The sequence below is a fragment of the Dreissena polymorpha genome, chromosome 4 (assembly GCF_020536995.1).
Source record: "Dreissena polymorpha isolate Duluth1 chromosome 4, UMN_Dpol_1.0, whole genome shotgun sequence".
NCBI classification, from domain to species: Eukaryota; Metazoa; Mollusca; class Bivalvia; order Myida; family Dreissenidae; genus Dreissena; species Dreissena polymorpha.
Window position 1 is genome coordinate 103,523,300 of NC_068358.1, and position 24,033 is coordinate 103,547,332.

General features: G+C 35.1%; 2 protein-coding genes across 5 annotated transcripts in view; both read right to left on the bottom strand.

Annotated features, from left to right (window-relative positions):
- The window catches only part of LOC127877140 (serine/threonine-protein kinase Nek4-like), a 40,405-nt gene extending 27,558 nt beyond the window's left edge, over positions 1 to 12,847 (bottom strand). The window contains exons 1-9 of one of the 2 annotated variants that reach the window (XM_052422785.1): positions 12,796 to 12,847; positions 12,176 to 12,501; positions 10,749 to 11,012; positions 8,173 to 8,273; positions 6,837 to 6,933; positions 5,882 to 5,989; positions 4,350 to 4,507; positions 3,745 to 3,999; positions 2,976 to 3,213 (exon numbers count right to left, since the gene is read on the bottom strand). In XM_052422785.1, the coding sequence (XP_052278745.1) occupies positions 2,976 to 3,213; positions 3,745 to 3,999; positions 4,350 to 4,507; positions 5,882 to 5,989; positions 6,837 to 6,933; positions 8,173 to 8,273; positions 10,749 to 11,012; positions 12,176 to 12,283 (1,329 nt within the window). In that variant the 5' untranslated portion in view covers positions 12,284 to 12,501; positions 12,796 to 12,847. Of the gene's footprint in view, positions 1 to 2,975; positions 3,214 to 3,744; positions 4,000 to 4,349; positions 4,508 to 5,881; positions 5,990 to 6,836; positions 6,934 to 8,172; positions 8,274 to 10,748; positions 11,013 to 12,175 lie in introns of both variants that reach the window. The other variant, XM_052422786.1, reaches the window with a different exon arrangement.
- A 5,151-nt stretch (positions 12,848 to 17,998) lies between these two features.
- Positions 17,999 to 24,033, bottom strand: part of LOC127877142 (ras association domain-containing protein 1-like) — a 60,952-nt gene continuing 54,917 nt past the window's right edge. For 2 of the 3 annotated variants that reach the window (XM_052422788.1, XM_052422787.1), the window contains one exon: positions 17,999 to 23,515. In XM_052422788.1, the coding sequence (XP_052278748.1) occupies positions 23,321 to 23,515 (195 nt within the window). In that variant the 3' untranslated portion in view covers positions 17,999 to 23,320. The remainder of the gene's footprint in view (positions 23,516 to 24,033) is intronic. The other variant, XR_008048260.1, reaches the window with a different exon arrangement.

Consider the following 24,033-nt stretch of genomic DNA (forward strand, 5'->3'; position numbering starts at 1 on the left):
ATTGGACAATAAATGTGACTTAAAGAGTGTTAACAAGATTTTACTAAAGGCATATAAGGAAAAATGCCCTGCCACCTGGCGGCAATGTTTAACAACCAATTGGAACCATTTTCCAACTTGTCCAAGATATCATTTGGACAAATCTTCTGACCATGTTTAATGAGGATCGAACAATAAATGTGGCCTCAAGAGTGTTAACAAGGTTTTACTAAAACCATATATATAGCCATATAAGGATAAATGCCCCACCCATGTTTTTAAAGCAACCTGAATGATTTTGAATCATCTACAAGATAACATTAGGACAAATCTTCTCACCAAGTTTCATGAAGATCGAACAATAAATGTGGCCTCTAGAGTGTTAACAAGGTTTGACTATAGCCAAACAAGGAAAAATGCCTCACCCCCTAGGGGCCATGTTTTTTAAACAACCGAAACCATTTTCATTGGGACAAATCTTCTGACCAAGTTTCATGATGATTGGATAATAAATGTGGCCTCTAGAGTGTTAACAAGTTTTTACTATAGCCATACAGTGTATAAGGCAAAAATGCCCCGCCCCCTTGGGGCCATGCTTTTCAACCAACCAGAATAATTTGTGAACTGGTACACGCTATCATTGAAACTAATCTTATGAAGAAATATCATGAACATCAGACAATAAATGTGGCCTCTAGAGTGTTTCCAAGGCGATTGTTGACACGGCACAACGGACACCGGACAAAAGGCAATCACAAAAGCTCACCATGAGCACATTGTGCTCTGGTGAGCTAAAAAGTCCTGGAGTTACATATTTTTCTATAGTAAGAATATACTTTTAAGAATCAGAATTGTTTACCACGAGTGGATAATAAAATCATGAAATGGTGTAATAAATAAGATGCCTATGAGGATCACACAATAAATGAAGAATGACACTTGTATACCAAGTAAGGATAACACAATAAATGAAGGATGACACTTTCATACCTGGTAAGGATCACACTATAAATGAAGGATGACACGTTCATACCTAGTAAGGATAACACTATAAATGAAGGATGACACTTTCATACCTGGTAAGGATTACACTATAAATGAAGGATGACACTTTCATACCTAGTAAGGATAACACTTTAAATTACTAAATACATTTTTATTCCTAATGAATGATGACAACTTCATGTCGAGTGCGGAGCATACTTTACATGTAAGATGTCATGTCAACACCAAGAAAGGAGCACACATTGCAGGTAGAACACCTTGATCCCAAAGTCAGGAGCTTATTTTAAAATACACTTTGATGTGTTGATGAACACACTTTGTAGAATCAAAATTTTAAAATAAACATTTTTCTGTTAAGTGTGGCACACACAAGGTAAGTGTCAAACATGTGAGATCTGCATGCATCACACACATACCTCAGATCTGCCAGAATGGGGAGTTCTAGGGGTGGCTCGAGGGGTATACTGGGGGGTACATAATGTATGCAGTCAATGTATGCGTATACTGGGGGGTACATAATGTATGCAGTCAATGTATGTGTATACTGGGGGGCATATAATGTTCTCAGTAAATGTATGTGTATATTGAGGGCTATATAATGTACACAGTCAACGTATGTCTATAAAAAATATTTTCTGCAAATAAACAGTGACAAATAAATACATGACAAAAACATGGCTACCAAAAAGTTTCAATCAATCAGCTTCTATCATGCAAATACAAATTATAGATGAATATCAGTATAATTTTTACAATTTAAGCTTAAATTGAATTTTCTCAAAACATTAACAAGAAGGCCATTATGGCCCAGAAGGGCCCCCCCCCCCCCCCTGAGGTCATGGAAAACAAATTGTTGCAACTTGACCTGGTTACGTAGTTTTTGGACACTTGATCAAGAATCAATCTCAACCCAAATATCATGAAGATAAACATTCGAGCCAAGTTTGAGTAATATATATGGCATGTAGTGTGGTTTTTCGAAGATTTAACCAGGAAATCTCGTTTTTGGAAGCAGATAACCCATAATCTATCTGGGCTAAGATGCTGTCAGGATTAAATATTCTGAGCAAGTTTCATCAAAAGTGAGTCAAAAATATGGCCTCTAGAGTAGTTACAAGTTTGTTTTTTAAGCTTTGACCTCTTGAGGTAGTTTTCGTACAAATGTGACCTAGACCCTCACCCTGCCTAGATATGATCAAGACAAACATTCTGACCAAGTTTCATCAAGATTGAACATGAATATGGCCTCTGCAGTGATTACAAGGTTTTTCTAAGATTTGACCTGGTGACCAAGTTTTTGGACTTGTGTGACCCAAATTAACTGCGTCTAGATATTGTCAAGATAAACATTCTCACCAAGTTTAATAAAGATATAGTCATTAATGCGGCTTCTAGAGCGATAATAATGATTTTATAATATTTGACCTGGTGACCAGGTTTTGGGACACATGTGACCCAGATTTAAACAACAAATTTTCAAGATAAGCATCGGAGGTACATTTTATTAAAATTGGATGAAAAGTGTGGCTAGTAGTGCCATAACAATCTTAAAGTTGAAGACACATGACACCACACAAAGGGTGACCACAATAGCTCAACATGAGCAATGTATGCACAGGTAAGCTAAAAAGAAGATAAATACCATTATTCATCTCAATTAAGCCATCTGTGACACTTCTATACAGACCACTGACTACATTGCAAAAGAGATCACTCTCAGACGACTTTTTAAAGACCAATCAAATCATAGCTTTAAGAAGATTTCATCACTAGGTACGAATAAAAGCCAAACGATAAACACCTTGGCTAACCTTGACCTCTTAATATCAGAAAATGAACATGCAACAACTAATTGAGGAATTTTAAGTATTTGATTTTAGTGAGATTGAACCATTATGACATTTAAAACTTAATAAGTTATGACAATATCTGATACAATTTTATCATTAGGAATGAAACATGTAATTAAATAATTAAAACAGAATTCCAACCTGTTTTTCAGCATTAGCTGTTGATGATGTAGAAGAAGCCGAAGGCCTTTTCTGCAGATTTGGTTCATTAGCCTCTTTGTGGTCATTTTGTGGCTCATTTGTTTCTTTTTGTTCATTGTTTTGCTTTTGGGCCTTTATAGTGTTTGGCTTGATAGTGTCCTGGTCTGATTCTTCACCCTCCTTTGAGCTCTTCTCTGTGTGAACTTCCTCTATTGTTTTCAGATCTGATCGGTTCCGTCTGTAAACAAAGTGCACATTATATTTATTCATGACGATCTTACTTAATGAGGATACTCGTTTTTCATAGGCTAATAGGTAACTGGCAAGTTTTTTTTCCATATAAGCACTATGTGGCACAGTATGTATATTTTGGGCAAGAGCTAGAGGGTTGAAATTAATTTTTGGACCCAATATCACAGCATACAAAGTCAGTAAAAAGCTTTTATTTAAGTGTTTCCATAAGTGTTTAGAATTGTATTTATGAAGTTCTCAGGAGAAAAATATTCAATTCGGCTGATGCACTTCCACAGTTTTTGCAATATTGCAAACTCCATGCTTGGAAGCAACAACATGCAATGTTGATAAATGTTAACACAACCTGACGATGCAACAACACTAAGTGAACTTAGTGATCCAAGTGAACACATTAGTTGATTCTTGTTTCATTAATTAAAGGAATTTGTCCTGACTAGTATTTTGACCTTGTACTATGGTAAGGGGTATTTTAATATACCTTTTATCAATTGTATTCACAAATAATGTCCAGTACCTATGAGCATTGAAGTGTTTGTCTGGTTCCCCTCCTGCGTGTACATCCACATTGGACACACTGGCCACTGACCGGTCACTGTCTGTTGCTGACCTCACGCTGTCCGGTGTGTCGTACGAGGCAGAGCTTTCTGAATCATTGGATACGACAGAGACCCTTGACCGGGCAGTGTCTGGGTCAGACTGTGAGGCTATCGATCGGGCAGATGAAGGACGGCTTGACTGTCGGGATGACACCCCACTTGCTGGCCTGCGACTAGAACAGCAGACAACTGTTAAAATTTGAAGAAAATCTGTCAAAGGATATTTGACGTAGCGTACGACATTAACAGACGGACGGACGGACGGACAGACGGACGGACGGACAGACGGACGGACGGACGGACAGACGCGGGGTATACCATAATACGTCCCGTCATAGACGGGCGTATAACAATGATAGATATGTTAGAGCTACCAGTAGCAAAAATAGGATTGGCTACTAAAATCTTTAATTTTATTCAACAATCTTGAATTGAAAATAAAAGTTATTTAAAATTAAAGCAAAATTTTACACTTTGTTACTGAATAATTTGTAAATATCAAGCATTTATATGCCATCCTTACCTTTGCTTGGTTTCCTCCAGGAAGATTGCAATGTTTTTCTTGATGTATGGGTCTCTCAGTATGCGGTTTACAGTTGGTCTCTTGCCAGGGTCCTGGTGAAGCATGGAGCGGATGAGGTCCACCAGCTCCCGGCTGTACTGACGGGGCATCGGGGGCATCTGGAACATACAGCGGCACAGAGATATCAGTGTGGAACATACAGTGGCACAGAGATATCAGTGTGGAACATACAGTGGCACAGAGATATCAGTGTGGAACATACAGTGGCACAGAGATATCAGTGTGGAGCATACAGCGGCACAGAGATATCAGTGTGGAACATACAGTGGCACAGAGATATCAGTGTGGAACATACAGTGGCACAGAGATATCAGTGTGGAACATACAGTGGCACAGAGATATCAGTGTGAAACATACAGTGGCACAGAGATATCAGTGTGGAACATACAGTGGCACAGATATATCAGTGTGGAACATACAGTGGCACAGAGATATCAGTGTGGAACATACAGTGGCACAGAGATATCAGTGTGGAACATACAGCGGCACAGAGACATCAGTGTGGAACATACAGTGGCACAGAGATATCAGTGTGAAAATGTACACATGGATGCATCATCGAGAATATGTGCACACAACCACATAATAGTAAATATGTCCACACACACACATATATCTTGCACATATAAACATACAAATATGTACTAACAAGGATATCATTGCGAATATGTACAAGCGAAGATATCATGAATATGTACACACAAAGATATTAGTGTGAATATGTATACAAACATATATCATTATGAATATGCGCACGTGAAGATATTACTGTAAAATTGTACATAATTTCTCATTATAAGATACACTTTAACAATTTAACCTCTAGTGCATATAGTCCAAACCTTTCACCACATTCCAAACTTTCCCTTAAGTACTTTCAGACTTCAAACTGTTCCTTTCTGTATTGTATTGATAACAAACCTTTCACTTCCATATTTTATAGACTTCCAAAATTCAGTATTTTATATACTGCAAACCTTTCTCTTCAGTATTTTATAGACTACCAAACTTTCCCTTCAGTATTTTATAGACTACCAAACTTTCCCTGCAGTATTTTATAAACTACAAACCTTTCCCTGCATTATTTTATAAACTACAAACCTTTCCCTTCAGTTTTTTATAGACAACCAACCTTTCCCTTCAGTATTTTATATACTACCAACCTTTCTCTTCAGTATTTTATAGAATACTAATCTTTTGCTTCAGTATTTTATAAACTACCAACCTTTTCCTTCAGTATTTTATAAAGCTAACAACCTTTCTATTAATTATTTTATAGACTACCAACCTTTCCCTTCAGTATTTTAAAGACTACCAACCTTTCCCTTCAGTATTTATACCCACCCAACCTTTCTCTTAATTGTTTTATAGACTACCAACCTTTCCTTTCAATATTTTAAACACTACCAACCTTTCCCTTCAGTATTTATACCCCACCAACCTTTCTCTTAATTGTTTTATAGACTACCAACCTTTCCCTTCAGTATTTTATAGACTAGAGAGTTCATGTCCTTGGCATTGAAGGCATGTTTCAAAGTCATCATCTCATATACACAGCAGCCTAACGCCCACACATCTGACTGAAAAACAAACACTGGAGCAATTAACAATTGATTTATTTAATAATGAAAGTCATATTACATAATGTTTGGGATAAAAGCAGTTTAACGGGATTCTAAAAAAGGAAACATTAAGTATATTTTACTATCCAATCAACAATGCAAAACAAATTCAAATTCTGAGCACAGCAGAGTAAGATCTCCATTTTCTATCATTAAAAAAAATATTTGTAAGGTCATATAAGAACTAAAATAATTTTTGGATAATCCGTTATTGATGTACATGACCAAATAAATGCCTTGTTGTTCTGGTGGTTTGCTGTGCAAGTGCCATATCCTTGTAGTTTGATTGCCATCCATTGAAACTCAGAATCATTGTTCAATGGTCAATTAACAGCCCTTAATTGAAAATAACTTCAACCATAAAATACCGTGCAAGTCTTCAAAACAGGCTGCATTATTCCCCTGACAGAGAGCCAGGCCTTTATTTCCAACAACAATTACACTTAAGCTTGGATACAAATGTTATTTAATAGTATTATTAATACCCTTAAAATGCTTTGCCAGCTATGTTCAAAGTAAATAACTAAGCGATGTGTTGATCATTTGGCATAACACAAGTGTCTTGCCCATCTAAACCTAAAGGTAATGACATATTTAAAGTTTCAATTAAATCATTTGAGAAATATTAATGTTGAACTCCCCATCAAGTATCTGGCCAATCTGACCACCGTACAAACTAACCTACCCACCAAGCGACAGAATGACTGCTATATACATGCATACCCCCTCCATGAGAGTCTTTGATGGCATAAATGACTTAAGCAGGCTCTTTAACAAAAATCATGAAACTGGGTCCATATCTTACTTTATGATTGTACGGCTTGTTGGAGAAGAGCTCTGGACTCATGTAGTATGGGGTGCCAATGAGAGTGGTCGCCATGTCTGTGGAGCTGTCCAGGACCCTGATACAGACAACAACAACCTGACTGAGACAACAGCCGGTGTGTGTGGTGATATAGGTTACCAGGGATAGATATCAGAACCAGAGCGTGTGGTGATATAGGTTACCAGGGATAGATATCAGAACCAGAGTGTGTGGTGATATAGGTTACCAGGGATAGATATCAGAACCAGAGTGTGTGGTGATATAGGTTACCAGGGATAGATATCAGAACCAGAGTGTGTGGTGATATAGGTTACCAGGGATGGATATCAGAACCAGAGTGTGTGGTGATATAGGTTACCAGGGATGGATATCAGAACCAGTGTGTGTGGTGATATAGGTTACCAGGGATAGATATCAGAACCACAGTGTGTGGTGATATAGGTTACCAAGGATAGATATCAGAACCAGAGTGTGTGGTGATATTGGTTACCAAGGATAGATATCAGAACCAGAGTGTGTGGTGATATAGGTTACCAGGGATAGATATCAGAACCAGAGTGTGTGGTGATATAGGTTACCAGGGATAGATATCAGAACCAGTGTGTGTGGTGATATAGGTTACCAGGGATAGATATCAGAACCAGAGTGTGTGGTGATATAGGTTACCAGGGATAAATATCAGAACCAGTGTGTGTGGTGATATAGGTTACCAGGGATAGATATCAGAACCAGAGTGTGTGGTGATATAGGTGACCAGGGATAAATATCAGAACCAGTGTGTGTGGTGATATAGGTTACCAGGGATAGATATCAGAACCAGAGTGTGTGGTGATATAGGTTACCAGGGATAAATATCAGAACCAGTGTGAGTGGTTATATAGGTTACCAGGGATAGATATCAGAACAGAAAAGTGAGATAACAAACTGGGCCTGTATTATCAAGGTTCCTGAGGGAAAACATAAGGAAATTATTCAAATAAATAAACTGAACAAGAATTTCCATACTTCTAATATAACTTTAAGCTTAAGCAGTTGAATTGGCTTGTGTATGATTGTAAAATATAAAAGAGTTGTGTGTTGTTTTTCATAAGATTTTTTTAACCAAAAGAGTAATCTTTTTTAGAAGACATTTTTTAATGATAAATGAAAACCCATTTCAATGTTTGACATTAAGCTGAAGAAAACACAGTGGTGTATTATATATGAAATGTAAAACTGTATCTACTTCACAGGCCAAAAAGAGAAAAACATGAACATTCAGTTGGAACAAAATTGTTTCAGCTTCCAATAGAAACATTCATAAAAATGACAGTACCTTGCAATACCAAGGTCTCCAACTTTGATGATTTTGCTCTTTGTGAGGAAAATGTTCTGCGTCTTTAAATCTCTGTGTAGAATGTTCCTCTCATGCATGTACTGAAACAGAACAGAAAATATGTACTGAAACAGAACAGAAAATATGTACTGAAACAGAACAGAAAATATGTACTGAAACAGAACAGAAAATATGTACTGAAACAGAACAGAAAATATGTACTGAAACAGAACAGAAAATATGTACTGAAACAGAACAGAAAATATGTACTGAAACAGAACAGAAAATATGTACTGAAACAGAACAGAAAATATGTACTGAAACAGAACAGAAAATATGTACTGAAACAGAACAGAAAATATGTACTGAAATAGAACAGAAAATATGTACTGAAACAGAACAGAGAATATGTACTGAAACAGAACAGAAAATATGTACTGAAATAGAACAGAAAATATGTACTGAAACAGAACAGAAAATATGTACTGAAACAGAACAGAAAATATGTACTGAAACAGAACAGAAAATATGTACTGAAACAGAACAGAAAATATGTACTGAAATAGATCAAACAAGAGCTGTCACCATAGGATGAATTATGCCCCCTATAAACGCTTGATAGAAGTTATGAGCTTTTTCGAAACCTAAACGCGGACCCTAAGTTCAAGGTCAAGGTCACAGGGGTCAAAATTTGTTAGCATATGGAAAGGCTTTGTCCATATACACATGCATGCCAAATATGAAATTGCTATCTGAAGCGACATAGAAGTTATGAGTATTTTTCGAAACCTAAACTCAAAGTGTGACGGACAGACGGATGGACGGACGGACAGTTCGATCACTATATGCCCTCCTTTGGGGGCATAAAAATATGTACTGAAACAAATAAGAAAATATGTATTGAAACAGAACAGAAAATATGTACTCAAACAGAACAGAACATATTTAATGGAACAGATCAGAAACTTTTTACTGAAACAGATTAAAAAATATGTACTGAAACTGAACAGAAAATAGTAATATGCATACCATGGATTTAAAATGCAGGCCTTGTCAATCAATAAAGACACATTTTCTGAATAAAACATGTGACTGGAGACCAAGAAAAAAACAGCCAAACCACGTCTTCATACACATGTGCAAATTGTCAAAACAATTTTAAATAATATTTGGTTCCTGTGATGGAAGAGCAAGTGTCTTGTAGGTTATGTGAATCACGTGTAATAGATGGGATCATTCTGCTATCGTCTAACTACACAACCTTGTTTTGAATCAACTATTTGAACAAATATGTTTGTTCAATCAGGTTGTCCTTATAAAGAATAATGTGCAAAAGAAATGTGTTAATCAATAATCACAAACATATACTTCAATGATTTTTTTCCCCAGAAGGGAAATTTACACATACCGTACCAATTGGTAAAAAAAAAAGCGGGAAAAACCCTAAAATTGGGAAAATTTACAATGTGAAATCTTCAGATTGGGAATTATGGGTCTTTTTAATTGCTTAGTATTAATTGCACAAACCAATACAAATATTCATTTACATGCATTTTGGCTTGAAATTGTCAGTTTCAGATCTCATTGTATTTGTTCCCTTGCAGATAATGCATAATGGGAACTTAATTGATGCAATATTTCTGCCTTTTGGGAATTTTTCAGACAGCAATCAGAAATTTTGTAGTTTGTCCTCAATTGGAAAAGTACCTTTTACAGGTACTTTATATAGAAGGAAAAAACTAGCTGTTAGATACTTCTATTTACACATGTAGTGCAATGAAAACCAAAATTGTTAGTGATCAAGAGGTCTCAGAGCTTTATAGGCGAATTATTTCTATGCAACTATGCTGCAAATTCTCTCAATTAATAACAGATGAAATTTCAAGTTGATATCTTTAACTCTTTTTGTTACATTGAAATTCAAAAAGTGTAGCATCAGAAGTGCGTTTGTATACCGAATAATTGAAATCAATTGCAGGTTAATAATGCCATTTCAACGACATTAACCAACACTTCTTCTTGCCATACTTCTTGTATAGAGAACATATGTGTTTTACCTTGAAATACAAGTAGTTAAAGCGGCCATAGGGCATAGGCTGATGGCCTCCTGATTATTTATATCCATGAAATTGATTAATGTATTCAGCTATTTTTTTCCTTCTTTATTAAGTACTGGAAAACGGCACTTTCCCAATAAGTGAAAAAAAACTACAAATTTCTTAACTGCTGTCAAAAAAATTCCCAATTGAAGGTTTCAAACAAACAAAAAATATTTTTTTTTTATAAATAAAATGCAACATTTAGTTAGTTTCCCTATGCAGCTCTATGGCTATTGTAAATAATATTGACAACTTTACAACATTTGATAATCAATTTTAAAGTAGTTGGGAGCAAACAATCGAATACACCAATTTCCCGATATGAAGACTTCATGACCTGAATCTTCCCAATTTCAGGGTTTATCATGCACAATTTCCCCAATTGGACTAGCGCAGGTACTTTTCCCAACTGGGCTAAAAAAATCGCTTGTATCGCTGGTATCAAAGTATGATTAAACCATGTGATCAGCTTCATACCTGCAATGCCATTGCAATCTGCACGAACCACTCCACTAGCTGCCTCTCGTCCAGCAGAGTGCCGCGCTGCTCCTTGAGTTTGTTGTAGAGGTCTCCACCCTCACAATACTGCATGGCAATGTACAGAAAGCCTTCCTTCTCAAACGAGTCCTTGTAAGACACGATGTTTGGATGCTTCAGTTTGGACAATAACTTGGCCTCCTGCTCAGCTGATCTACGCTCCCGTGCTGAGGCCTTCTTTAAATTGATTTTCTTTAACACATACTGAAAATGAAATGTACATGTTAATTATGAATATTCATTAATGAGACAGTACAGTATGTAGTTGTTAAAGACGACTTATTTGCTTGATAAAAATTTGTCAATATCGTACCATATATGAAAAAAAACTATTGGCCAAAATTGTGTGAACGTTGTTGAATATTTGACTTTGTGGGGGAACACCTTAAAACGACCTTTCTTTCATTAAGTTTGGAATGCATGCTAAACACAAACCACCTCCTTTTTAAGTATACATGTAATTCTGCCTAATATTGATGATAAATGTGTTATAGAATTTCTAAACACAAATGTTTGCCAATTTTTTGGAAATAAATATTTAAATATACCATAGTGGAATATTATTCTATTTTCAATTGAAAGATTTTATGTAACTGATGTCCAATCAGAAAAAGGGTGTTCCCTACAGAACATGGGTAAACACATATCTGCGCTCATTTGGCAGGTTTTAATTTAATTGTAATCCGCAATTGACTTCATACTTCATTTAGAATGCGCAACAGCAGTCAGCTTTTTACAGAAGCCAATTGTAACAATAACAAAATGACCATTTGTAGGAATTAGCTACCAATAAATAGATTGTTATTCAATGCTGATTAGCTGTCATCAACAATACATTGCTAGAGAGTGTGGTTATTAAAGGGCGATTAAGGGGTTACTTTGGTAAGCTTTGTCCAAACGTTGCTTGAATTGTAACCTGAATAATTAACTTATAGAACAAGCATAATTTTTAATACATGTCTGGGAAAATCGTTTTGTGTTGGGATAGTGGATTAACCATACCAAAACAATTATTGTCACGCTAACATTAAGATGTATGGCCTGTATGATCAACATGAATGTGCACACTGATTTAATGTTAAATATAATGAATATCTCAAATAAGTACTCAATGACAAGTGCATCAAAATCAGAGTATAAATCACTGATATTGTGTTAATGGCCTCTGCAATATAAAAACTCCTATATTACTTTCTATACAATTCAGTTATATATACTGCTTTTCAAACTTATCAATTGCCTAAATACAATGAACATCACATATTTTAACAATTTTGAAGCTACCAAATTAAATTTAACTTTAAATAGTTATCTCAATGATAATATTTTTTAAGAAACCCAAAAGGGTGGTGAGACTGGTGCCATACCTGTTTTCTGTCCTTCTTATGCCTTGCTAAAGTCACTTCCCCATAACTTCCTTTGCCGATACTTCGAATGAACTCAAACTGATCCAGGGCAACCACTGCTTGAGCCATAATTAGTCACTGCAAGTGTCACTATTACACAAATCAATTCTTGAAATATCACTTCAACATTTCATTATGTTGTTGAAAGTCTGTTAAGAAATTTCTTTCTTTCTGACAATAATTATTTGCAAGTGAGTAGTGACTCATAAATTAATATTGATTGTTCTTATTATTTCCCTGTAAAGGGACTTTCCCATAATTTCTTCATTTTACACACGTGGAAATCCCTTAAATAAAGAACGCATCTATTGTCATCTAGACATATATCTAATTAAAAATATCTATCTTCGATGGATTTCAAAATAGTCCTTTGTTGCAAACGTAATCGACTCTTTACAATAAGAATGAAAGTTTTATTAGGTTCCAACAAGCTCACATAACAAATGATTTCATTTTATTAATTGAAAGAGAATATTCAGGTTGTTTTGTTGTAACCATCAATAAATGATAAAATCCCTTTATTTTCTTCCATTTACCACTTATTTTATAAATAAATCAACGTTAAATATGTGTTTAAATACTTGAATTTTGCGTCTCCATACAAAGTCCGGAATTTGTTTGGGTCAAGATAATTTGGTTTTCTTTAGGAGAGCTTGCAAGGGAGATAAATCTTAACATTGAAGCTTTTTAAAAAGCTGGACTAGAGCATGAACATGTTATAAGCCTAAGGTCTGGTTTAAGGGGTGTGGTTGGGAATGAAGTGATATTAATTGATTTATAAAATTCAACGCGTATATTGTTGAATTTGCAGTTTTCCGTTTTGAATATATACATAAAAGCGTTTAAAGGGGCCGTCCAACAGATTTTGGCATGTATTGAAGCTTGTCATTAAATGATTTATATTGATAAATTTAAACATTTTAACTAAAAATCTCCAGTAAAAAAACAAGAACAAAATTTAAAAAAAAGGAAACAGGGCTTGAACTACTGACCCCTGGAGTCCAGGAGTAAAAATTCTCCCGCCAAGACGACTCGACCATCCATGCTCATGCGGATGTATTTTTTACCTATATCGTAATCCTCGTAGTTTCCCAAAATATAACTACAACAACAGAACTTTCCAAATTATTCAATCGTTTCAAGTCGCACAATGCTTTATAATTTTCAGGTTTTCAAATCATCAAAAGATGCATATAATAGAATTATTTAAAAACATGGTAAATGGTCAGTATTACTATTTCTTCGAAAATATCATTACTCAAACGAAAATTTGTGAATCTGAAACAACTTTTTTTTAATTTTGTCAATTTACTAAAACATGAAATCTGTTGGACGGCCCCTTTAATACCAATAAAGGTGAATGCAAATAGCACAATGACTTCACTTTATCATTGACACAATGGGGGGCCTCCAAACTGCGCTTGCCTGGTACGGACAATATACTTAAGCATACCGGGAAAACTCTAAAGCTAAATTGGTCGTTGTCCGAATAAATTATGTTCATATGTATGTCAATATTTTGTAAAATGGCTTCTATATTATCAAAACTCAGACTCAAAAACGAATGTTGCCGCAGGTTTTATTCAAAGAGAATTAGGTTTTGTATTCCGTAGCGCGTTCTACAACATCGGATTTTGGGCGGGAATAAAACTCGGGTAAAGTCTAAAGTCTAAATTGGCCTGGTACGTTTTAGTATATTTTTCGTTCCCGGGGTACATATAAGTATACGTAAAGTACCCAGGTTGTACTCAAGCCGACAATGACCAATTGAGCAATATTGTAGGGACAAATGTTCGACCAACTTTAATTAGTAAATGTTCTGAACAAGTTTCATAAATATTGGGTAATAAATGTGTCCTCTAGAGTTTCCACACAGTTGTGCTCAACAATGCACTCTGATGGTGTGTGTTGTCACTGCTGCTGAATAACCAGGCTGGTCATCAGATATTGTGGATTTTTAAATCACATGTGGCGAGTCACAAAGAGGGAAATAAATCGTGGGTTATTGTGCATCAAATTATTGCCAAAGATTAATGTTGTGAGCAATTGAACTTCAAAAAAATGGTTGTTCAAATTCACAACATTGCTTAAAATGATTTTTTTTGGTTAAAACACATTCTGCATATTGCTGTTCAATAAAAACGCTACATGACAGTACATGTTCTGCATTCAAGTTTAACCCATTAATGCCCATTAATGCCTAGCGTCTAGAAACAAGGCCTTGGCATACAGCGAAGACCCAGATGAGACGCCTTTTCTCATCAGCGTCTGCGCTGTTTGCTTAAAGAATTTCTGTAAGAAATATTCTAAATATAGAAATAAGTATACTAGAAATCCCTAATTTTGGAAATAAATTGATCCAATTTAGAAGGATTGGAGAGTCCACTAGGCATAAATGGTTTAAAAAAATGTTAATGTTCTTTTAGGACTTTTTCACTGTATTCAGCAAGGCCATCATTGATTCTTTTCTCAATGCTACTGAATGTTCTTCCCATGGTGAGAGCCGTTTTAGGCATAAGAAGTCACAATTGCTTACAATTACTGCAATATTGACTATCAGTATTTTTTGAGGAGTTTACATTGATTTACTATGTAATTATGCATAGAATCTTAATTTGATGTATTCAATGTGTATCAATTAAAAATTATATATTTATTAGCCAACACAAACTAATCATTTCAGCTCTGCTATTGATAAAAATGTAGGAAGTTAAAAATAAAAGAACGATGTTCGGAAGGCCAATAACATTCGTTTGGGAATTGATTTGCACAGCCATTTAAATATTAAAGATTCTGAGGTTATATAGAAGGTTCTTGATCCCTGTGGGTTGAAGAGTTGACAAGATTTCCCATTCTTTTGTATGCATATCAAGTATTGACCAAGTTGTAATTTTTTGCCGGTTATAAATGTAATGCTATGTTAACTTAATTTATGGACAATTATAGATGAATCTTAATGTCAATAAAATATATAATTGTGTCACACATAATGATAATGAATTTTTCGTATAACATTTACAAGAAATTAAATTATTTATAAACAAATTATATCAGTAGAGCAAATTCAAATGTTAAACTAAAGTGCTCAATTTGGTAGGGTAGGGTAGAGTCATGATAAAATGATTTTAATGAAAATGTTTGTAATTGTACATTATTGTGTGTTTGTAATTGTTCATTAATGTGTGTTTGTAATTGTACATTATTGTGTGTTTGTAATTGTACATTATTGTGTGTTTGTAATTGTTCATTAATGTGTGTTTGTAATTGTACATTATTGTGTGTTTGTAATTGTACATTATTGTGTGTTTGTAATTGTTCATTAATGTGTGTTTGTAATTGTACATTATTGTGTGTTTGTAATTGTAAATTATTGTGTGTTTGTAATTGTACATTATTGTGTAATTGTAATTGTACATTATTGTGTGTTTTAAGCTGTGCTGGTATAGTGTTTATATAATTTACATTTACAATTATATGCCAAGTAAATTGATACAGGAATTCACATGTAAACCAATTTATTGCAACTTGAAATCATAAAGGATTATACCACTTGAAATAAAAGTACAACAAACACAGTTATACAGTAATATACAGATTTTTTTATTTTTTTCTCTTCTAATTTTGACATCATCAAAAGAGTATCATCAACAGAAAAACAAACAATTCATGAATACTATAACATCGTAAATTTACATACAGATCTGAAGTGAATGACCATCTATGATGACAGAAGTTGAAAAACTCCAAAACAGATTGAGACACATGAACAGAAGCCTCGCATATTGAATACAGGGACGAATAAATGCTTCCATTAAGATTATGTAACAATATATTTTAATATAAGAAACCCAACAACAAAGATTTTTTAAACTTAATATAGGCTAATATTTTTGAAGCATGATTCTATACTGGGTCCCTATATTTGTTTAAAGCTATGTTGGAATTCAACCACCAATATGGAGTTAGGTTACTGACTTTCCTAATGAATAAATAATAATGATACAATCCCATACCAGTCACAAATATTCCTGGTAACAATGTGTTACAAGCACTTAAAAACAAAACAATTAGGTGTTTATGGAATATTCACTGATTTTCACAATTTTATTTTTTTTAACAGGAAAGATATTCAACAAATAATCTTGTTCCACACAAAAATAATGTAAGTTTTTTTCTATCCATACAATTGGAGACAATTGCTACAAAGAAGTAAAACACAAGTATAAAAATGCTGAAACAAAAATATAAGTTGCAAACTGAATGAAACTTACAATATGTTATAGAGATGCTAAAGTTGGGTGAACTTAATCTAGATCATTCTAAACTGACCTGAATGTAACATGAAGGCACAGAGTTCAAACACAACACAGGCTAAACAATGAAGGTTCAAATATCACACATTAGTTACATATGAGCCGAGGAAACACAAGGTTTTGTGAAGTCTCACCAGATTCTTTAAATTTACACCTCAAGACTATATGAACAATGAAGCCTCAGTGTCCAAGAGAGACCATACATCAAACAATAATACTGTAACTATAGACAAGAAATGTTTTTCTTTTCTTTTTTAGACTGTGGATAATTTTTTACAGTGTTTAAAATATATAGTTATTTAAAATATTTACAATCATGACATATTAAAATAATTTAACACACATCCACAATTGTTTTTCCCTACACTTGATACATACGTAGACTTAGTTTTGGATTTAGCCTTTTTTATAATACAATTCTATGTATTTCACAATATCAATATCAAAATAAAATCAAGAGCAAGTCATAGCTTCTTATATTCTTGAATGAATCTACATTTTACTCAGTAAACCATGCTTTCTCAGTAATTGAACCCTAGGCACCCAAAAAGAGTTAAAAAAATGTGTAAGGAAAAAAAGAAAATTATGCATACAGGCAGACAAAGTCTTATGCAAAGAAGTGCGACCAAAAATATACATAAGTGCACACATATGGAATATACATATGTGCAAACATCATACAGAATTTGTAAAAGATTGTTTCTTTAGAAAAAGACAAATAATACTGATACACTGCTGTAGATGATACACTGCTGTAGAAATGAAAATCTGATTGACAAGACTCTGAAATTTCTGCTCTCAATTATTATGCATGATTTTTTCATTTATGTCTTAATGCTGCAATGAACAAAAATGAACACAAGAAATTCAAACAGAGTTCCACGATGATGGTTATACGCCATTGGAAGCAACTAATTATGTTGTTGTGTTTCTATCTTTAATAAAGAAATAATATGCTGCTAATTGTTGGCTTTATCAGTAATGTCCAATGGTTTGGAGTTCCAATAAATAAACAAGAGCACCGCCTTGCGGGTGCAGACCGCTCATCTATTTTCTTTTTAAAGGTGAAGGGACTATCATTTTCAATCACAAAGGAGGGAGGGGTGGATAGAAGAGGGGTGCATTGTGTGGGGGTGTGGACATTTATTACATTATCTTCCAAAAATGCGAAAAAAAGGAAAAAAAAATCGGGGGGGGGGGGGGGGGGGGTGGGGGGTGGGTGGGGGGGGGATGGGGTTTCTTGGGTGCGATGGTTGGACGGTATTTCAAACATAAAATAATAAAAATAAATATTTGTGTTTTGTAACCGTTTCAAAAAACATAAATTGGGGGGGGGGTGAGGTGGGGGGGGGGGGTATAGTGTGAGGGTGTGGTGGTAATTTGTGATCTTAAAAAAAAAAAAAAAAAAAAATTTAGGGGGGGGGGTGGGGGGGATTCGGGTGGGGGGAGGGGGGGTGGGGGGGTGGGGGGGGGTGTTTCTTGGGTGCGATGGTTGGACGGTATTTCAAACATAAAATAATCAAAATAAATAGTTTAGTTTTTTAACCGTAAAAAAAAATGGGGGGGGAGGGGGGGGCACGGGCGATGGTTTGGGTGGAGTCTATTATGGTATGTCAGGTAAGAGTAGTTTTGTCAAAGTATCAATCAAATCTAATCATAAACAAAGAAGTTATGGCAATTTTAGCAAAATTTAATAATTTGACCTTGAGAGTCAAGGTCATTCAAAGGTCAAGGTAAAATTCAACTTGCCAGGTACAGTAACCTCATGATAGCATGAAAGTATTTGAAGTTTGAAAGCAATAGCCTTGATACTTAAGAAGTAAAGTGGATCGAAACACAAAATTTAACCATATATTGAAAGTTACTAAGTCAAAAAAGGGCCATAATTCCGTAAAAATGACATCCAGAGTTATGCAACTTGTCCTTTTACTGTACCCTTATGATAGTTTGCGAGTGTTCCAAGTATGAAAGCAATATCTATAATACTTTAGGGGTAAAGTGGACCAAAACACAAAACTTAACCAAACTTTCAATTTTCTAAGTATAAAGGGCCCATAATTCCGTCCAAATGCCAGTCAGAGTTACATAACTTTGCCTGCACAGTCCCCTTACGATTGTTAATAATGGTTGCAAGTATGAAAGCAATAGCTTTGATACTGTAGGAATAAAGTGGACCTAAACACAAAACATAACCAAATTTTCAATTTTCTAAGTATAAAAAGGGCACATAATTCTGACAAAATGCCAGTCAGAGTTACATTACTTTGCCTGCACAGGCCCATTATGATAGTTAGTAAGTGTTTCAAGTATGAAAGCAATAGCTTTGATACTTAAGGAATAAAATGGACCTAAACACACAACTTAACCAAAATTTTCAATTTTTTAAGTATAAAAAGGGCACATAATTCTGTCAAAATGCATGCCAGAGTTATCTAACTTTGCCTGCCCAGTCCCCTCATGATAGTAAGTAAGTGTACCAAGTTTGAATGCAATAGCATTGATACTTTCTGAAAAAAGTGGACCTAAACGCAAAACTTAACCAAAATTGTCAATTTTCTAAGTATAAAAAGGGCACATAATTCAGTCAAAATGCACGCCAGAGTTATCTAACTTTGCCTGTCCAGTCCCCTCATGATAGTAAGTAAGTGTACCAAGTTTGAATGCAATAGCATTGATACTTTCTGAGAAAAGTGGACCTAAACGCAAAACTTAACCGGACGCCGACGCCGACGCCGACGCCAAGGTGATGACAATAGCTCATAATTTTTTTTCAAAAAATAGATGAGCTAAAAATAAAACAACATGGGCCATAGCCCAGATTTACTTGTCATGTTCGCTATACTTCTTGGGTATACAAAAGTGCATTTTACTAAATAACTTCTCAAAATTACTGGAACTTCTTTCTGGAATAACAAGTTGTACAATATGTCAATCAAAACCAATTGTGCTCTACAAAGTAACACTTGAATTTATAAAATTGTTTGTCTCAGATAGAACTATATCATTTAAGGTAGACTTAAATCATGTAAGGGTACATACAACTTGCTAATGAAATCAACACGAGTAAAGTTAAATATTTACATTTCAATTTTACTGAAAAGAACTGTAAAGTTCTGTAAACTTTTCAAATGATATAAAACAATTTGCCAGTAAATACTTATAATTTACAGATACTGGATTTTGTCCATTCATTTATATGCAAACAAATAAAACCCTCTCAAAATAATAGTAAAATAAACACAAAAGCTATGCAATGCAAATGAAAATAAAACCAAAATTAAAATAAAGTTCTACATATTTTATCATGACATAAACATTGCACATTTATTTATTGACCATATTTATCCACCACTCCTCTGCAGTGGCAGTATTTTGTTAACAAACATGACATAATTTCCCTTTATAAACACGTGTATCTTTTGTTTGTGACTAGCGGGTAAAATATTATGCTAAGCACCGTGAAATATGTAAACAAAATATTAAAAAACAAGGGACAAAATTGTCACAAAACCAGGTTTTCATTGTGAAAAAAAATCTGATAAAGGGAGACAACTCAAACTGAACTTTTTAAATGAACAAACAAAATTAACACCCTTTGTAAGTTTGTTTTAAAATAAATCTATTTTTAGTCGTGGCGACCTTGACATTGGAGATATTGACGTGATTCTTTTGTGCAACACACCGTCCCATGATGGTGAACAAATGTGCCAAATGATTTTAAAATATCATAATGAATGACATAGTTATAGCCCAGACAAGCTCATTTATGGCTAATTTTTACCTTTGAACTCAAAGTGTGACCTTGACCTTGGAGATATCGACGTAATTATTTCGCGCGACACACCGTCCAATGATGGTGAACAAATGTGCCAAATGATTTTAAAATCTGACAATGAACGACATAGTTATGGCTCGGACAAGCTCATTTATGGCCATTTTTGACCTTTGAACTCAAAGTGTGACCTTGACCTTGGAGATATAGACGTAATTATTTCGCGCGACACACCGTCCAATGATGGTGAACAAATGTGCCAAATGATTTTAAAATCTGACAATGAACGACATAGTTATGGCCCGGACAAGCTTGTTCCGCCAGCCCGCCAGCCCGCCAGCCAGCCCGCCAGCCAGCCAGCCAGCCAGCCCGCCTGCATTCGCCAATCTAATAACCAGTTTTTTCCTTCGGAAAACCTGGTTAAAAATAATTGTACAAACTCTATTTTTCATTTATTTTTTTTTAACTGAAAAAAAAAGTACAAACTCTGTTTTGCCATTCAATTTCTTAAACTGAAAAATAAATGTGTTTGTTTTATCATTCACATTATAAAACTTATAATACAAACTTTGTTTCACACATTTTTAAGCATTCTTAACAAATACTTATATGTTAAAAGATCCAACTTTACATGATTGCTTAATAAACTATATAACGGTATGTATATACAGTATTCATTCTTCATCTTTTTATAAGAATAAAACATAACATATTGTATTATTGTCCTGACACCATGAGGGGCCTGATGGCCCTTAAGGTCTCACCTGAGTTTACTGAACCATTTGTGATTGATGAACCCACTTGACCCAGATTAACCATTTGCATGCTGGGAAATTTGTCGTCTGCTAAAATGTCGTCTGCTAAATTTCTAAAATAAGCATTTTCTTTGATTTTTTCAAAGAATACTATCAGAATAGCAAACAGTTTGGATACTGATGAGACGCCATGTTCTGTGGTGTCTCATCTGGATCCATGCTGTTTGCAAAGGCCTTCAAAATTCGGTTCCAGCACTGACAGAGTTAAAACATGGCCTTATTATTGTACAGATAAACTTTCTTACCAAGTTTCATCAATATTGAGTCATAAATATGACATCTAGAATAACAAACACGTTTTAAAAATAATATTTGATCTTGCCACCTAGTTCTTGACATGCCTGACACAGATTCAAACTTAGCCTATATATTGTCAAGATGAACATTTTGACAAAATTTCATCAAGATTATAAATGTTACTTCTAATGTGGTAACAAAGCTTTGCTAATAATTCAACTTGTGACCTAGTTTTTTGACACATGTGACCCAGATTCAAAATCAGCAATGGTATTGTCAAGATTAACTTTCTGACTAAGTTTCATCAATATTGCATCATAATTGTGGTGTCTAGAGTAGTAACAAGGTTTTTCTAAGATTGAATCATAAATGTGGCCTCTACAGTGGTAAAAAGATTTGACTTAGTGTTTGGATGCATTTTACCCGGATTTAAAGTTGGCAAAATTATTGTCAAGATAAACATTCTGACCAAATTTCATCAAGATTGGACGAAATGTAGCCAGTAGATTGGAAATGAGCGTAAGTTGATGACGAACAATGCCAAACAGCGGAATAGGGTGATCACAATAGCTGACCTTGAGTAAGTCCAGCTGTTTGTGAACTAGGGTTTCAAATTATTAACAGTAAAATGTGAAGGTGTTGTATCTGACAATCAGTTCTTGAATGGGAAAGTGTTGTATCTGAAAATCAGTTCTTGCAGGGGAAAGTGTTGTATCTGACAATCAGTTCTTGAATAGGAAAGTGTTGTATCTGACAATCAGTTCTTGAATGGGAAAGTGTTGTATCTGACAATCAGTTCTTGAATGGGAAAGTATTGTATCAGACAATCAGTTCTTGAATAGGAAAGTGTTGTATCTGACAATCAGTTCTTTAATGGGAAAAGTGTTGTATCTGACAGTCAGTTCTTAAATGGGAAAGTATTGTATCTGACAATCAGTTCTTGCATGGGAAAGTGTTGTATCTGACAATCAGTTCTTAAATGGGAAAGTGTTGTATCTAGCAATCAGTTCTTAAATGTGAGTGTTGTATCTGACAATCAGTTCTTGAATGTGAGTGTGTTGTAGCTGACAATCAGTTCTTAAACGTGAGTGTGTTGTACATGTAGCTGACAATCAGTTGTTTTTCAGATAGAGTTTCACTCCCAACCCTCCCAACCCAAGCAACATCTACATCAAGTAGGATTAATCTGTTAATGTATGCATGGTTTCTAATGTTAATATAACCAACAATTATTTACATTACTTTTTGCTTTAACAGATTTTCAACCAAATAAATATATATTTATCCTATATACAACAGCATTGTATTTATGGGTAAGTCTGCTTTTCTGTGTCTTTTAGCACATTTATTTTCCGTGTTACATCTAACTCTGCACTGATCAGTCACTTCTTTGGTCATGTTTTCAGTGAGCCCCTTTTTCATCTGACCTGAGATCAAACAAGTTTTTGAGAACACATTTTGATCGAGTTTGATTCTTGTTACTCTGTTTTTCTCTATCACTTGGCCTCAGCAGTGAATCTCACACCAGTTAATTTTTCATTCTTTCTCACATGTATGTTTTCCTTCAATCTTTAACCACTCCACAGGAATATTTCATACATAGATTCCTGATCATTTTCTATAAAATGTTATGACTGTACACATCGCTGTAGTAATTCATAAGTTTTAATGAGCATTGTTTACAGTACACAGACTGTCCGTACACAGTACAGTATATCAATGTAATGTCTCTGTCCCCTATTATCAATACTGACCAGTTGCACAAATCATGAATTGGTCTGCCTTTCTGATGGTCTAACGGTAAATGTCTGACGAATTAAAATAAATTAAATCTCAAACCATGTCCTGACACTTAACCACTGTAATATAAACCATTAGTTCACTGACTAATTCTTTGACATCCAAATCACAACTGGTCTATTTCTCGTCACCCCACGGCGTCTCTACAGCTCCACTGCACCTGCCGGCCTCAAGACGTTGACTCCGCCGCTAGAACGGAGGCCCGTTTGTGTCTCTCTGTCTCCTGACGTATCTCCTTCATTCTCTGCAGGATCAGGCGCCTCATCACCTTGTACTTGTACTTGAGCTGGGCCAGGTATTCCTCCTCCTCCCGGTCCAACACACGCAGGAAGTTACCCAGCTCTGGCACACAGAATGCATCCCACTGAAATATAGATAACCAATACATAGAGATACAGTACACACAGGAAGTTACCCAGCTCTGGCACACAGAACGCATCCCACTGAAATATAGGTAACCAATACATAGAGATTCAGTACACGCAGGAAGTGACCCAGCTCTGGCATGCAGAACGCATCCCACTGAAATATAGGTAACCAATACATAGAGATACAGTACACGCAGGAAGTTACCCAGCTCTGGCACTCAGAACGCATCCCACTGAAATATAGGTAACCACTACATAGACATACAGTACACACAGGAAGTTACCCAGCTCTGGCACGCAGAACGCATCCCACTGAAATATAGGTAACCAATACATAGACATACAGTACACGCAGGAAGTTACCCAGCTCTGGCACGCAGAAAGCATCCCACTGAAATATAGATAACCAATACATAGAGATACAGTACACGCAGGAAGTTACCCAGCTCTGGCACGCAAAACGCATCCCACTGAAATATAGGTAACCAATACATAGAGATACAGTACACGCAGG